Below are 17679 nucleotides of genomic sequence, written 5' to 3' on the forward strand. Positions count from 1 at the left end.
TGAAAGGTGTGTACAATTCGTTTTTTTTAAACAACATTATATAACCCCAGTAGTCAGCAATTTTTGTGCTGACATTAATTATCATTGATATGGTTATATTTAAAAAAATAACTGATACAAAACTTTTTGAAAAAACAAGGCTTGTTTACCTCTGGCATAGAATACCTTGGCTTTTGCAAAACTTTTAGGAATTTTGACCTCAATGCTCTTTAACTTACCTAAGCCTTTTAAACTTTTTTGGGATTCGAGCGTCAATGATGAGTCTTTTGTAGACGAAACGCGCGTCTGGCGTATATACAAAATTTAGTCCTGGTATCTATGGTGAGTTTATTTACTACCATTGGGTCCATGCCATAGCTGGTTGAGATTTATTTCCCCGAGGGTATCACAAGCCCAGTAGTCAGCACTTTTTGTGCTGACATGAATTATCATTGATATGGTTATATTTATAAATTTACTGTTTACAAAATTTTGAATTTTTTGAAATACAAGGCTTTTCTACCTAAGGTTTAGAATACCTTAGCTGTATTTGTCAAAATTTTTAGGAATTTTGGTCCTCAATGCTCTTCAACTTTATTTGGCCTTTTAAACTTTATTTGGATTCGAGCGTCACTGATGAGTCTTTTGTAGACGAAACGCACGTCTAGCGTATATACAAAATTTAGTCCTGGTATCTATGATGAGTTTATATAGACATTGATTTTGATGGTTGTATTTGCCTAATAACAAAGGTTAACTATATTTATAAGAACAACATTCCATACCTCATTTACTTTGTTTGGATCTATATCTGTTCTATCTAACAAAAATTCTACTATGTTTAAATGTCCATGTTCAACAGCTGAGTGTAAGGTATTGTTTCCCGACTAAAATAGAAATGTTCTGATATTCATAAGTACTGTTCCAGCTAAGGGTCAGGCAGAGCATGGTACATTGATGTCACAAAATTGCATCTTAAGTTATCTTTTTATAACACCTTACCCATATCATTATTTTTCATTGTTCAAATCTTTTTTTATTTTTCACCGTTTCCATGGTAACGCAATATAAAGTTACAGTACTTGCAACCTTAGGCGTTACTATTTCAGCGATCAATCAGCGGTCAACGATCAGTCACCGATCAGTCAAGTTCGCGTCAAACTCACGTCAGCAATCCGTCAGACTTATAGTAAAAGTAATTGACTGATCGGACTGATCGGACGGATAGTACCGATCAACCTTGATGACGGATTGAACTTTAATACGTCACATGATAAACTAATATAAATTACGGAATCTTATTTTCGTTTAATTTAATTAAAATGGCGACTCGTGAAAATCGAACGTTCAATGATACATTTTGTTTATTAATTAGTTAGCAAAGTTTTATGAATTGAAATGAAAAGAATTATACAGATAAAACCTAAATTAAAATTTCATCATTAAAGAATGGTCTTTTTCGTTTTATTTAGGTTATATATTTTCAAACCCGGCGAGTGTCTACATCGCGAAATTGATTTTATTATTTTCCAAACATACTCGGGAAAAACAAAATGAAAGGATCAGTTATTGAAAAATGTAGTCTATTTTTTTTAATATTTTAATTTTTTTTATCCTTATCATCATAAAATTCTTTAAAAAAAACTTATCATAATCATGGACTTTCTATATTCTCGTCACAATCGAAGCCTTTAAAATAACAAATATCAAAAATAAATGCTGTTTTTTTAACAAGAAATATGAATAATTTTAAACAATGCAAACAACATTACATTATATTTTTCTGATAGTCTATTTTTACCTTAATAAAAAAATAACTACTCCTAAACAATAAAAAGTACAAAAATCCAATGGTGGTAAACATAAATATATTCCGTAAAAAGAAAGAAATAATTTTAAGCAGATTTATTCTTGAATAATTCACATTTTCTACAAAAAACATATGAAAATCATTTATAGCAACTGATTGCAATTGAAATTACAATATTTTACAATATGAGAAGAAATATTTGCATTTTTGGCAACTCTTACAAAAAAATAATATCTTTTTCCTTAAAGTAAACATAATTTATGAAGAACAACCAATCCTGATGAACAAAAAGTAATGAAATCATATGGCGGTTAATAATTTATATCATAATGAAGCAATAACTGCATTCTTATTCCACAAAAAATAAAAGTATAAGTATTTTAAGTCTCATTATATCTTAATTGTAATTAGCAGACTTGTCTCAAGATGGTAAAATAACTGATTTCAAATAAAATAGTATCAATTTTAATAAAAAGAACAATAATTTTGGTTATTTTAAAGAATGTGAAGAAAATTTTAGGAAGATTTTTCTGATATTCTTTTAATTTTATGAAAAAAAACTATTCTAAACTATAAAAAGTACAAAAATTTAATGGCGGTCAATAATTTTCAGTAAAATGAAGAAATATTTGCATTTTAGGCAACGCGTACAAAATTTTAGTATCTTTTTCCTTAAAGTAAGCATATTTTATGAAGAACAGCCAATACTGATGTACAAAAAGTAATCAAATCATATGACAGTTAATAATTTGTATCAAAATAAATCAATAACTGCATTCTTATTCCACAAAAATAAAAGTTTAAGTATTTTAATTCCCATTATATCTCAATTCTGATTAGAAGACTTGTCTCAAGATGGTAAAAATAACTGATTTCAAATAAAATAGTATCAATTGTGATAAAAAGAAGAATAATTTTGGCTATTTTAAACAATGCGAACAAAATTTTAGTATCATTTTTCTGATATTCTTTTAATTTGATGAAAAAAAACTATTCTAAACTATAAAAAGTACAAAAATTTAATGGCGGTTAATAATTTTCAGTAAAATGAAGAAATATTTGCATTTTAGGCAACGCGTACAAAAAAATAATATCTTTTTCCTTAAAGTAAACATAATTTATGAAGAACAACCAATCCTGATGAACAAAAAGTAATGACATCATATGGCGGTTAATAATTTATATCATAATAAAGCAATAACTGCATTCTTATTCCACAAAAAATAAAAGTTTAAGTATTTTAAGTCTCATTATATCTTAATTGTAATTAGCAGACTTGTCTCAAGATGGTAAAATAACTGATTTCAAATAAAATAGTATCAGTTTTAATAAAAAGAACAATAATTTTGGTTATTTTAAAGAATGCGAAGAAAATTTTAGGAAGATTTTTCTGATATTCTTTTAATTTTATGAAAAAAAACTATTCTAAACTATAAAAAGTACAAAAATTTAATGGCGGTCAATAATTTTCAGTAAAATGAAGAAATATTTGCATTTTAGGCAACGCGTACAAAATTTTAGTATCTTTTTCCTTAAAGTAAGCATATTTTATGAAGAACAGCCAATACTGATGTACAAAAAGTACTCAAATCATATGACGGTTAATAATTTGTATCAAAATAAATCAATAACTGCATTCTTATTCCACAAAAATAAAAGTTTAAGTATTTTAATTCCCATTATATCTCAATTCTGATTAGAAGACTTGTCTCAAGATGGTAAAAATAACTGATTTCAAATAAAATAGTATCATTTTTGATAAAAAGAAGAATAATTTTGGTTATTTTAAACAATGCGAACAAAATTTTAGTATCATTTTTCTGATATTCTTTTAATTTGATGAAAAAAAACTATTCTAAACTATAAAAAGTACAAAAATTTAATGGCGGTTAATAATTTTCAGTAAAATGAAGAAATATTTGCATTTTAGGCAACGCGTACAAAAATTTAGTATGTTTTTCCTTAAAGTAAGCATATTTGATGAAGAACAGCCAATCTTGATGTACAAAAAGTACTCAAATCATATGACGGTTAATAATTTGTATCAAAATAAATCAATAACTGCATTCTTATTCCACAAAAATAAAAGTTTAAGTATTTTAATTCTCATTATATCTCAATTCTGATTAGAAGACTTGTCTCAAGATGGTAAAAATAACTGATTTCAAATAAAATAGTATCATATTTGATAAAAAGAAGAAAAATTTTGGTTATTTTAAACAATGCAAACAAAATTTTTATATGATTTTTCTGATATTCTTTTAATTTTATGAAAAAAACTATTCTAAACTATAAATAGTACAAAAATTTAATGGCGGTCAATAATTTTCAGTAAAATGAAGAAATATTTGCATTTTAGGCAACGCGTACAAAAATTTAGTATCTTTTTCCTTAAAGTAAGCATATTTGATGAAGAACAGCCAATCTTGATGAACAAAAAGTACTCAAATCATATGACGGTTAATAATTTGTATCAAAATAAATCAATAACTGCATTCTTATTCCACAAAAATAAAAGTTTAAGTATTTTAATTCTCATTATATCTCAATTCTGATTAGAAGACTTGTCTCAAGATGGTAAAAATAATTGATTTCAAATAAAATAGTATCATATTTGATAAAAAGAAGAATGATTTTGGTTATTTTAAACAATGCGAAGAAAATTTTAGTATGATTTTTCTGATAATCTTTTAATTTTATGAAAAAAAACTATTCTAAACTATAAAAAGTACAAAAATTTAATGGCGGTCAATAATTTTCAGTGAAATGAAGAAATATTTGCATTTTAGGCAACGCGTACAAAAATTTAGTATCTTTTTCCTTAAAGTAAGCATATTTTATGAAGAACAGCCAATCTTGATGTACAAAAAGTACTCAAATCATATGACGGTTAATAATTTGTATCAAAATAAATCAATAACTGCATTCTTATTCCACAAAAATAAAAGTTTAAGTATTTTAATTCTCATCATATCTCAATTCGGATTAGAAGACTTGTCTCAAGATGGTAAAAATAACTGATTTTAAATCAAATAGTATCATTTTTGATAAAAAAGGAAGAATAATTTAGTTTTTTTGGTTATTTTTAACAATGCGAAGAAAATTTTAGCATGATTTTTCTGATATTCTTTTAATTTGATGAAAAAAAAACTATTCTAAACTATAAAAAGTACAAAAATTTAATGGCGGTCAATAATTTTCAGTAAAATGAAGAAATATTTGCATTTTAGGCACCGCGTAAAAAAATTTAGTATCTTTTTCCTTAAAGTAAGCATATTTGATGAAGAACAGCCAATCTTGATGTACAAAAAGTACTCAAATCATATGACGGTTAATAATTTGTATCAAAATAAATCAATAACTGCATTCTTATTCCACAAAAATAAAAGTTAAAGTATTTTAATTCTCATTATATCTCAATTCTGATTAGAAGACTTGTCTCAAGATGGTAAAAATAACTATTTTCAAATAAAATAGAATCATTTTTGATAAAAAGAAGAATAATTTTGGTAATTCTAAACAATGTGAACAAAATTTTAATATTATTTCTCTGACATTCTTTTAATTTCATGAAAAAACAACCTATTCGAAACTATATAATTAAAAGTTCAAAAATCCAATGGCGGTCAATAATAACCATTTTCGTAGGAATAAGTTTATGTTAACAGAGTCATATAATACAATTATGTATTATATGTCTCTGATGTTAACAATATTTAATACAAAACTATTAATCAACAAAAACAATTTAACGCTCTAAGCATCTTATTCTGTTATACTATTTTCACTTTTTTATTGCAACTAATTTTATTACAAATTAACGTGTAAATTAAGGTGTCTTCGTAGAGGTCCGCGTCCATCGTTTGTAAACACTGTCGAGTTCGGTTTACATAAGAATTTTAAATATATACGTATCCGTCCGATCCGTGCATAAATTTAATTTACTGATTGATCGGTGACAGTTGTCACGGTAACTCTCACATATGTTATTTGACTTATCTGACGGATCCAATGGGTCACCGATCACCGATCACTCATCGATCAGTCAAACATCCGTCACCGATCATTCACCGATCAGTCAAGCTCACGTCAAACAGTAACGCCTAAGGTTGCAAGTACTGTATACTGCTAGAAAGGTCAATAAAAACATAAAAATACACTAATTTGACCATATTTTTAATGCAATATAATCAAATACAGTTAAGAAATGGCAAAAACAACTTAATTACATGTTAAATAGTTACATTTAAGAATGCATTTCTGTACATGAACCTCTCCTATCTTATTTTCTATGTTAATACCAATGTTTTCTATTGAACATATAATCAGAGAAATCGAAATTGTCCAAAAAGGCTGTTTTTTTACATTTTTGAGCAACAGGATCAAGAAAAAACACATTCACAGGAGAATTTCATTTATTGTTATTAAAAATAATGCTGTTTCTGAATATTTGGATTGAAAAAAAAAATCGTGTTTTTTTATTTTTTACGGGAAAAAAGTTTATCAAAATAACATAAAATTTTGCAGTACACCAAATAACCATTTTGACCCTTGAAATTGACAATTAAAAAAAATATTTACTTTAATAAACTGAATCAAAACATTTGTCAATCAAATACTTCAGTTATCAATTCTGTTAATTGTTTTCAACTTTTGATGACCTTGACCTTAATATAATGACCTTCAACATATTGCCAAACTGCTAAAATTTCAGAAAAAATGGCATCATCGGAACTCTTTTTTTGCTATTTTACAATACAATGCTTCTTTTAATGAAGACCAGCAAAAGAACATGAACTTGGTTAGTTAATGGCAACAAAAAACAATCAGTTGTTTCCTAGGGTTCCAGTATTGGAAAGATTTATAACTAGAGGCCCACAGCCTAAATAGCTCAACTGGAGTCAAAAACTAAAAAAATTTTTTTTTTTTTAAATTCATATTTCATATGCCATAATCCAAAAGATCATAAACTTGGTAAGAATTATAAGTTAATGGCAACACAAAAAATCAGTTGTTTTCTAGGGTGTGAGTATTTAAAAGATTAAAAACTGGAGGCCCACAGTGTAAATAGCTCAACTGGGGGCAAAAAAAAATAAAATTCACTCTTTTTAAAATTCACATTTCATATACCATAATTCAAAAGTGACCCAAATTATTATGATATCTTGAGATTGTGTAGTTTCCATCCTTCTTTATTTGATCTTACTGCACCTTGCATCAAGCTACTATATACATTATATTTATCTATAACAGCTAAAGAGGAAAAGTAAAATTTGAAAAAAATCAGAAAACATTGACACTTAAAACAAAAACCCCAAAAATGAACATTTGTTGAATTTCAGATATTAATTAAAGGTAACTATCTTTAATGTTTTGTCCTAAAATATTCTGAGACAAAGACAGTTTAAGGTCTTGAAATATGCTTCAATTTCAAACAAAGACATAAGTCTGCAATGTGACTGTATTTGAATTCCTATCAGAGCAAAAAAGAATGTATCCAATAGTACACGGATGCCCACTCACACTATAACTTTCAATGTTCATTGGACTGTGAAATTTGGGTCAAAATATAATTTGGCATTTAAATTAGAAAGATCATATAATAGGAAACATGTGTTCTAAGTTTCAAATTGATTGGAATTCAACTCCATCAAAATCTACCTTGACAAAAAACTTTAACTTGAAGCAGAGCAGAGGACCAACCCAAAGCACAGACCAGAAAACACTATGCCACTCTGCTATAACAGGTGGGGCATATGAACATGAATTTAATAGATGACCTTTCAATAAAGTTTCTTACAAAGTGTTATGTTAAGACGACTGAGGTATGAACAATGAAAGCCAAATGAATGATATTCCCCACAATGAAATTTTGTCACAGTGATATTTTAAGATTTAGTTACAGACAACAGTTTGAATGACTATAAATGCAAGTTTTCATGGATTTCTTGATTCTCTATTTCATTCAGCACAGCCAATAAATCATTGTCACCAGCGTCTAAATCAACGCTGTCTATACACATTATTGTCTTCCCTGCATTCATAGCAAGTCTTGAAAAGAATGATGCAATTTGGCTAGGTTGTAACCATTCATTGGGGGAAAACTTTCGTCTTCCATTTTCTGACATGTTACGCATGTTCATAGCAACAGCTGCTGGGTTTTCTTTCTTGCCACTAGCCTCTCCAATCTTAAATAATTCTGTAAGATATGATTTTACATTCTGTGAAAATCGGACGTATTTTTTCTCTTTCTTTAATGCCAAACCCATTGGAGGTATATTCAAATTGTTGCTGCTAGAGGTTCCAGGATCAGATTCAATAGTGACATGAGTAGAAGCATGAAGATTTTTACATCTTTCCGCCCATATCTTTTTAGCTCTGTCATAAGTTGAATCATTTGATAGTTGTTTCGTGTGTTTTCCAATGAGAATGTGATCTTGCATTTTTTCAAATGACTGGCATGCCTTGGTGCAACCATACTCTGGACAATAGAATACGTTGTCAACATTATTGCCTTCATGTTCTTGTAATGAAGTGTCTAATTCCTCTAAGACTGTAGTACAACTTGATGATTCAGGAATGTGTTGTTCTCTTGATTGGTTTATTAATGACGAACTGTGTTCATTAGCATGGTTTGATGATGACGAACTTTGTTCATTAGCATGGTTTGATTATGAGGAACTTTGTTCATTAGCATGGTTTGATGATGAGGAACTTTGTGAATCTTCTAAGGCAGTTTGATTTGATAATAATTGGTGTTCATGAACTTCTGCTGATGTTCCTTGTTTAAGATTGATGTGCCCTGATGACTCATGATCTTGAAAGTCATCACTGATGATCTGTAAACAAGTAGCTGGTTGTTCATCGCGACACATTTGCTGTACCTTGTTGTTCTCAATCAAACAACCATCTCCTATTCTGTATGCTTTCCATGTTTTTATTCCAGAAGATGTGTACTCTAAATTTGTAATAAAGCTTACACCTTTCCAAGAATGTGTCTTAAGCTGATGCTTTGTTGTATCAACATCAACAACTGATGTATAAACTCCTTTTACTCCAGCTCCACTATCAATTGCTTCTTTCATCTGCATAGCTGTAGTAATATTATGGCCTTCTGCAGAGAAGATTCTCATTTTTTGCCTCATGTGGGCTATCTTAGCATCACAGTAGCTTTTACCACTCTGGGCCTCACTATAATCGTAACGTTTGATTTGTATACCTAAAAAAATAAATAATGCTTTTGTTTTTTCATATTTATAAAGACATAACCTACGAACATTGAGAGTAAGCATATAGATTGAAATAATTCTTATATGATTTGTATATCAAGAAAAAAGTTAATACGATTGGTCGAGAGGGCTTTTGGTAGTGTCTTTTTACTTTGATTTATTATTTTAAGTCTTAAGATAGATGATCCTGAAAAATTTATTTTTTGTAACAAGAGTGAACAAGATCTTGGTGATACTAACACAATCTGCCTTAAATTAAAATATTTTTTTTTATACTTTGCATTAATCTTTAAATGTAAGTGGATTGGTCCAGCAAATACGACAAGTTTAAAATTCCTTTAAAAAGGTTAATTTATGTTTTTTGATTGAGTTAAGCCTTCTAATTGATATTTTATCGTGTGTTTTTCTATGTTGTGATGTTATACTATATATACTGTTTCAGAAAAAGGGAGAAGGTTTGGTACCATTAAAACGTTTAATCCTGCTGCATATGTTTGCACCTGTCCTAAGTTAGGAATCTGATGTACAGTAGCTGTCATTTATATGTGTTTCTCGTTTCTCCTTCTTTTATTTAAATTAGACTGTTGCTTTTCCTGTTGGCATGGTTTTACACTAGTAATTTTAGGGCCCTTTACAGCTTTTTTTTCTTTGTGAGCCAAGACTCTATGTTTAAGGCCGTACCTTGACCTATAATGGTTTACTTTTATAAATTGTTATTTGGATGGAGAGTTGTCTCATTGGCACTGCTGCCACATGTTCCTATATCTATATATTATTATACAGTATGTTTCACTTCTTCCTTAATTTATCTTTATGTTGGAGATGGATTGAAATTACCAAATATTGAGCAGGAAAATCCCAGAAATTGCTCATTCTTGAATAAGCATTTGACAATGTTTGATACAAGTTTCATAAAAATCTAGCAATAATGGTATATGTGGGAGCCATTAGAAATCAATTTATGTTATTTACATTTCCAAGGGGCATAACTTACTGTTACTTCTATGCCCCCCTCCTATTGTGTTGGACATGGTACCAAAACAAAACCTTTAACAAAATCCATATTTTTATTTTTGTGAAAGTGTTATAATGTTACCTGTTCTTTCTGACAAACTAGGTATTGCTAGCCACAGTTGACCACAATGGTAACAACCAGAGTTGTCAGATCTAAGGTATGCCTCTGTTATTTGTGGTAACTGTTTCTTAATAGAAAATAGTGTATGCTCCAACAGGGATAAAACAGCAAAGAAGTCCTGCTTCACATGGTCCATTATATGAGTAAAGGTTTTGTGCTGAAATAAAAATCAGTTCTTGTTGTATAAAAAAAAATTGAGCTGTAGTGTCAATAATAATTTGTGTAATGTAATGTTTTTGTTGACAGAGTTTTTAAAATTTTTTGTTGCATACATATAAAAATAAGAAGAAGTGGTATGATTGCCAATGAGACAACTCTCCACAAGAGACCAAAACGACATAGAAATTAAAAACTATAGGTCACCATACTGCCCTCAACAATGAACAGAGCCCATACCGCATAGACAGCTATAAAGGGCCCCGTAATTGACAATGAAAAACAATTCAAACGAGAAAACTAACAGCCTTATTTATATAAAAAAAAATAAAAGAAAGAAAAATATATGTATCGCATAAACAAACGAAAACCACTAAACTACACATTCCTGACTTGGGACAGGCACATATTTCATATTTTCAGTAATAATGGCTTCCATGTTTGATGACATTTAGGTTCATTAACTTTAATGGTATATATACAGAAATATGATTATCATTAAGATAATAGTACTCTTACCTTTAAACTGTTGTCTTCATCTTTTATAATGGCAACACACACATGCCAGTGCATCCCTTTTTGACCAAAGAAATCTTTCATTCTTTCCCTAAACATCTGTGGAAGGTATTTCATTGCCCAATCCATGATTATAATTACTTCATTGCCTTTTATGCTGTTCAGAAGATCAAACCTGGCATCATCTTGGTTGATTGTTCTCAAGATGTGAGATCTCCAGTCCTCAATCTGCAAGATACATGACTTGCTTTACTCCACATGATCCAAATTGGATGTTTAAACTTTTTATTTATTACCTTATAAAATCAATATAATACATGTATTTTATAATGACTTGAAACTCACTGAAGATAAGTGCTCAATATATAAGATAACTTGTGTAACCAGTGGAACATATTTCATAGACAAGGAACTTATTTCACCAGGTGAGAAACAAATCTCACAAATCCAGAACTTATTTCACCAGGTAAGGAACAAATCTCACAAACATGGAACTTATATCACTAGGTAGGGAACAAATTTCACCAGGTAAAGTATGGAACTTATTTCATATAGATGGAACAAATTATATAGAAATTGTCTGTGAAAAAAGTTCTCCCAGAACATATTTCATGTGAAATTAGTGGAACTTTTTTCACAGGAACAAATTTTAGTTCACATATACACATGTAACATCATTTGGCTATTATTTAATTTTATTGTAGAAATTATCTACCCTTTGTTACCCCACCCACCTGCTTACTACTTCACCATACTGAACAATATATATGTATGCCACCCTAAAATAAACTTACAAATTTATTAACATTAGGGTTGTCTTCATTTGGATCATCAATCTCTATATCCATGCCATTGCCATTGATATCCTACATAAAAAAATACAATACTTATCATTGATACAGTTTACATAGTGAAGACAATAAATCATATGAAACAAGGCAATCTATTCTTACTAACATTTAATATTATGGCATATTATATTTTACAGCTAATTTGTAAGGTGCAGATGTTGGTATTCTATCGTACACTATATTATAAACAATATGTCGGCATACATCTGCGTCTTCTTATTGTATTTCATATACCGTACTGTATACATATACATGTACATATACATACAAAAAATAATAAGATATGGTATACAGGTACATGTAATTGTTAATGAGACAAATATCAAACAAAGTTTTAAAAAATGAATTGGATATAAACAATAACAGGCAACTGTATGGCCTTCAACCAACCCTGTTAGTCTGTTATAAGGGCCCCGACATAAACATTATGAAACTATTCAATTGCGAAGACTAAATGCCTAGTTTATCATGTTTGCATATGGGTAGTCAAAGTAAAATGACAGACCTGAAGCTACTTAATTTTCTGATTGAGAGTTTTTGTCATTTAATATAAATATGATAAAAGTTAATGCCAGTTTTTTTTTCTAAATCTACTCCCTTACATCATTGTAAATAAATGATTAATTCAATGCAATTTTAATGGTGGTTCCTTTAGCAATTTATTTACGTAGACCAGAATTATAATCCACCTAACATGAAGTGTTAAAAAAAAAAGTCATAACATGTAGTGGAGATACCATTAAAGAAAACCCAAAACGTTTGTAGTTATACATGTATGTAATAAAACTGATTTTACCTTTTTTTCTGTACATGATGTATATGCTTTCAAGTATTCCCCATTACATTTTCTGCATATTCCTTAAAAGAAAAAGAAAATCATAAAAATCATATAAATGTAGAAAATATATGTGATAATGTCATACAGTAGAATAGCGGATCATATTTATATTCAGCTTAAATACGGGGACAAAATCAATTTTGATAGCCTATTAAAAACCATTTAAGTTGGGGGAGGGGGTTACATTATGTAGCTTACAATAAGAAAAATATAATAATTAATACTGTAAATTCAGAAATTATTGCGTGCATTTATTATTACGATTTTGTCATTTTAAACTTAAATGCGATTTTAATTTTTACGATTTTGAGAAAAGACACGCTTAATTCAGTTAGAAAATGACAAAATGCGAGTTTTAATTATTGCGTTAACAACTCTGTCGCATTATTCGCAATAATAAAAACCTCGCAATAATTTCTGAATTTACAGTACTCTATTTAAAAAATCATGCACTACAATGTACTAAATCAAATGAAATTATCTTATTTGTGTAAAGTCCAAAAACCAAGAAATTTACAAGAAAAACATAAACAATATAAATATTCAAAGATATAAAATTTAAATTGAAGAAACATTCATATTCTATAAGTATATTATTTAGATATTTTGGATATTTTAGAGGAGGTGATACATTTTTTTGTACTTTTGAAAATTTGGAAAGTAAATGATAAACTTCATCATGTTTATCATGTTTCTGCATAAACTTTCACAAGTACCAATCAAAAGTGAAAAAAATAACTAGCTATGTCCCCCTTTAAAAAATACTGGATTCTCACCTATAAAAAAAACCTGCAGTTACATCAAGGATTTGTATAGTTAAATCCTTGGTTATATGTACATGTACAATGTACACTTTACATGTATATACAAATGTAATTTAAAACTTATTTTTTGGGGTTCAGGTGTGTGGTGGAAAAAGGGGGAGGGTATCTGTATTGGTACGTGTAAAATCCTGTTACGGGCTTTAGGCTTTTAAACACAGCGGAGAAGAGCCCCATTGTTATGTGTATTCGTGTAGGGTAGCTCTACAGAACGTCCATGCACGACTTTATCATACATGATATATATACATACATGTATCAACTTGACATGTCAAATTAATGACTAGTCCAATTAATTATGACCTTGGCAAGGCTATTTTAATTTTTTTCTGGGACACCTTCCTACAAAGAAGGCGTCCCAGAAAAAAAATAAAATAGCCTTGCAAGACGTCATAATTATTTGGACTAGTCAATGACATGCATTGATGCATTGACAGGTCAGATTTCAAAAAGATAAAGTTCATGTATGGGCATATGTTTAAACAAACAAAAAATGAAAATGTTTGGGTACATGTACATGATGTAGGGATATTTTTTAGTACAAAAACGTCACTGATCCAGGGAGTGGGGGGTCCCGGGATGGAACCCCCCCTTTTTTTGGAAGATCAATGCATTTGAATGGGGACATTCCCCCCTTTGTCCTGGGTTAGGCCCCCTTTTTAAATGGCTGGATCCACACCTGAAAAATGTTCACAAAACAAAGTACATTGTACTTACCCGAGCCAATGGGCACAAGTACACCAAAGTCGGCTAACATTCGTCTGCTCATGGTTGTTTTAAAGCTCCGGTAAGGCTTGGCCTTTCCCTCATGAATTGGATACTGGCACAATGCCTTTTGTCTCCAGTTTATTCCAAGGACATCTCTATGATATGGACAAACACTAAAGTCACTCTCAACAGTAAACAACCCCACTCTTTTAGAAATAAGTTCCCCCTCGTATGTGACGTCTGCTATTCCTGTTACACCTGCTTTCAATCCAACTTTCAACAAATGAGCTTGTATATTCCTCTGGCAGTCCTTTAATCTTGATAAAGTTGTATGTGAAGGGTGCAGTGATGATATTCCACACTTTGTAGAGGCAAAATATCCAATTGAGCAGGAGCCCATGGGGGCTGCCATTGTCAAAATTTATTGCATTGTGGGTAAAGGGAGATAACTCTAACATATATTTTAGCATTGTCCAGTCTTTTTGTAAGGACAATATTTGTATCAATGAGACAAAAACACAAAAAAGCAATTATTGTTATAATAAGATATGACACTTTTTTTTTATTAATTAGTAAAGATAACAAGGTTTCCCATGTGTTTTGTCAAGTATTTCTTTAATGAAAATTATAAATTTCAGAACTTTTATAGTACATTATTAAAAGCATTATGGCACAATCTGACATGCTAAAACAGACAAATTATAATGTATACAACTTTTTTAACTAGGTCAGCTGAAAGTAGTTGAGAATAACTGTTTATATACAAATAATGCATCAGATTGACCAAATTCATGTTCCTAACATTATTTGGTATCTGCCTGATTCTAAGGCGGACTACTACTTAAACTTTAATAAAGTGCTGCTTATATGCCATGTCTCTAATTTTGACAATTTTTTTTTTAATTAACGTTGGAGCACATTTCCTTTTTTTAAAGGTTACCAATTATTGCTATGGAAGTTCTATTATCTTGATTATATCAAATTCTTGATTTTACAAAACAAAGTTTGTTTTTTTAATTGAATTAAGGTGCCTAATATACTATTTTGATAAAAAAAAAATCACTGCATTATTAACTAAACTCAACTGACACCATAAATCTTAACTAGGCTTAAGTTAATGGTGAGCATTGTCCAGTTGCCATAAAATATATCTGAAATATTCCAAAAAAATTGAATAACATTGAAAATATTAGTCACAATTCAGTTTTGAGATTATTTGATCCACTTGTTTTATTTTTATTTTAAAGATTTAAAGGTGATATATGTATGTACAGCTACTAAACCACTCAACGTTCCCTCCTACACTGAAAGAACACGGAACGAACACGCGAATAGAATGAAAACGAACGAGTTAATTCAGTTAGAATCGTGTATCACCACTCATTTCGTTTATTGAAGTCAAATCGTGTGTTGCCGCTGAAAGTAGTGTGTGAAAAAACCGAACGAAACGATCAGTATATTCCGTGTAAACAAACATATTCCGTTCAGAAACGATACTACCTCACTTCATTGGTTATTTGGCGATGATAATAGTTTTCAGATTTCCAAATGAAACGAATAAATGTACTTAAGTTAATCGGTATATTATACTACTCATTATTTATTTATGAATAGTTTAATTCATAAAATTATTTCGTTATTGCATTTGAAATAAAAAAAGAACAGTCTGAAATAAATAGATAAATTGTAACCTAAAAAATAAATATTTAAATTATGAAAGGCTAGCAAGATCAATCTAAGTATTAAAATACATTCTCTTCTTAAATCCTGACATAAAACATATGGCTGATTAACTATGCAGCTATATAGATTTATAAAATAAAGTGCAAATATGGTCAGTTTTGGTTGATGCGGTCAAATAATTTGGTTGTACAAGTCAGCCTGAGGTATCAAAACTATTGAATTTTTGTTCAATATCAATATCAATATATTGAATAGAAGGAGAACATGCTGGCACCCTAAATTTAAACGAACACAAATTTGTAGTTATTATATTAAAATATTGCTGATTTTCTATGCAGGTATGTAGATTGACATAATAAAGTGCAAATATGGTCGGTTTAGGTTGATGCAGTCAAAAAGTTTCACCATACAGATAAAACAAGATATTTTATACAAATCAGCCTAAGGTATCAAAACTACTGAAATGTTGTGTCGTGTCAATATTTTGAATAAAGGAGAACAAGCTGGCACCCTACATGTATGCGAACAAAATTGTGTAGTTATTGTACTCAAATATTTCAGTCATTTGTATTATACATTTAATCCTGACATAAAAATATGGCTGATTTACATATGCAGCTATATGGATTTACAAAATTAAGTGCAAATATGGTCAGTTTAGGTTGATGTAGACTTTTGTACAAGTCAGCCTGAGGTATCAAAACTATTGAAGTGTTGTTACGTATCAATAAATTGAACAAAAGGAGAACATGCTGGCACCTTAAATTTATGCGAACAAAAATTTGAATCCTGACATAAAAGCTTATTTACTATGCGGCTATATAGATTTACAAAATAAAGTGCAAATATGGTCAGTTTTGGTTGATGCGGTCAAATTATTCTGTTGTAAAAGTCAGCCTGAGGTATCCAAACGACTGAAATTTTGTTACGTATCAATATTTGGAATAAAAGGAGAACATGCTGGCACCCTTAATTTATGCAAACACAATTTTGTAGTTATTGTACTCCAATATTGCTGTCATTTGTATTATACATGTAATCCTGACATAAAAATATGGCTAATTTACTATGCAGCTAAATATTTGTACAATATAAAGTGCATATATTGTCTGTTTTGGTTGATGCGGTCAAATAATTTTGTTATAGGAGTCAGTCTCAGGTATCAAAACTAATGAAATTTTGTTGCGAGACAATATTTTGAATAAAAAGAGGACATGCTGGCACTCTGAATTGATGAGGACAAAATTTTGTAGTCCTATTGTTTTAATATTTCTGTCATTTGTTTTATACAATACATCCTGACATAAATATTACTGAATTAGTATGCAGATATATAGATTTACATGATAAAGTGCAAATATGGTCAGTTTAGGTTGATGCAGTCAAAAAGTTTCACCATACAGATAAAATGAGATATCTTATACAAATCAGCCTTAGGTATCAAAACAACTGAAATGTTGTGTCGTGTCAATATTTTGAATAAAAGGAGAACGTGCTGGCACCCTTCATTTATGCGAACAAATATTTGTAGTTATTGTTACTTTAATATTACAGTCATTTGTATTATACATTTATTCCTGACATAACATTTTGCTGATTTACTATGCAGCTATATGGATTTACAAAATTAAGTGCAAATATGGTCAGTTTAGGTTGATGTGGACTTTTGTACAAGTCAGCCTGAGGTATCAAAACTATTGAAATGTTGTTACGTATCAATAAATTGAACAAAAGGGGAACATGCTGGCACCCTAAATTTATGCGAACAAAAATTTGAATCCTGACATAAAAAGCTTATGTACAATGCGGCCATATAGATTTACAAAATAAAGTGCGAATATGGTCAGTTTTAATTGATGCGGTCAAATTTTTCTGTTGTACAAGTCAGCCTGAGGTACTCAAACGACTGAAATTTTGTTACGTATCAATATTTGGAATAAAAGGAGAACATGA

The 17679-nt window shown here is 29.7% G+C and overlaps 1 protein-coding gene across 1 annotated transcript; it reads right to left on the reverse strand.

Annotated features, from left to right (window-relative positions):
- Positions 1–7653: 7653 nt before the first annotated feature.
- LOC143074133 (uncharacterized) lies at positions 7654–14514 on the reverse strand. Its single transcript, XM_076249679.1, has 8 exons — positions 14053–14514; positions 12473–12534; positions 11616–11691; positions 11171–11199; positions 10829–11053; positions 10115–10310; positions 8472–9008; positions 7654–8303 (listed from the first exon to the last, which is right to left on the reverse strand). Exons 1-8 carry the CDS (start codon positions 14453–14455, stop codon positions 7711–7713), a joined length of 2121 nt encoding a protein of 706 aa, XP_076105794.1. The 5' UTR covers positions 14456–14514; the 3' UTR covers positions 7654–7710.
- Between the last annotated feature and the right edge of the window lie 3165 nt (positions 14515–17679).

Source organism: Mytilus galloprovincialis, chromosome 5 (assembly GCF_965363235.1).
Source record: "Mytilus galloprovincialis chromosome 5, xbMytGall1.hap1.1, whole genome shotgun sequence".
Taxonomy (NCBI): domain Eukaryota; kingdom Metazoa; phylum Mollusca; class Bivalvia; order Mytilida; family Mytilidae; genus Mytilus; species Mytilus galloprovincialis.

What these genes read in the sequence shown, in the direction of transcription:
- LOC143074133 (XM_076249679.1), bottom strand. Translation starts at nt 14,455, where the DNA reads ATGGCAGCCCCCATGGGCTCCTGCTCAATTGGATATTTTGCCTCTACA. An exon ending in ATATTGAGCACTTATCTTCA is followed by an intron (nt 11,054 to 11,170) that starts GTGAGTTTCAAG and finishes TGTATCTTGCAG; the next exon opens with ATTGAGGACTGGAGATCTCA. An exon ending in ATGAAGACAACAGTTTAAAG is followed by an intron (nt 10,311 to 10,828) that starts GTAAGAGTACTA and finishes TTTTTATTTCAG; the next exon opens with CACAAAACCTTTACTCATAT.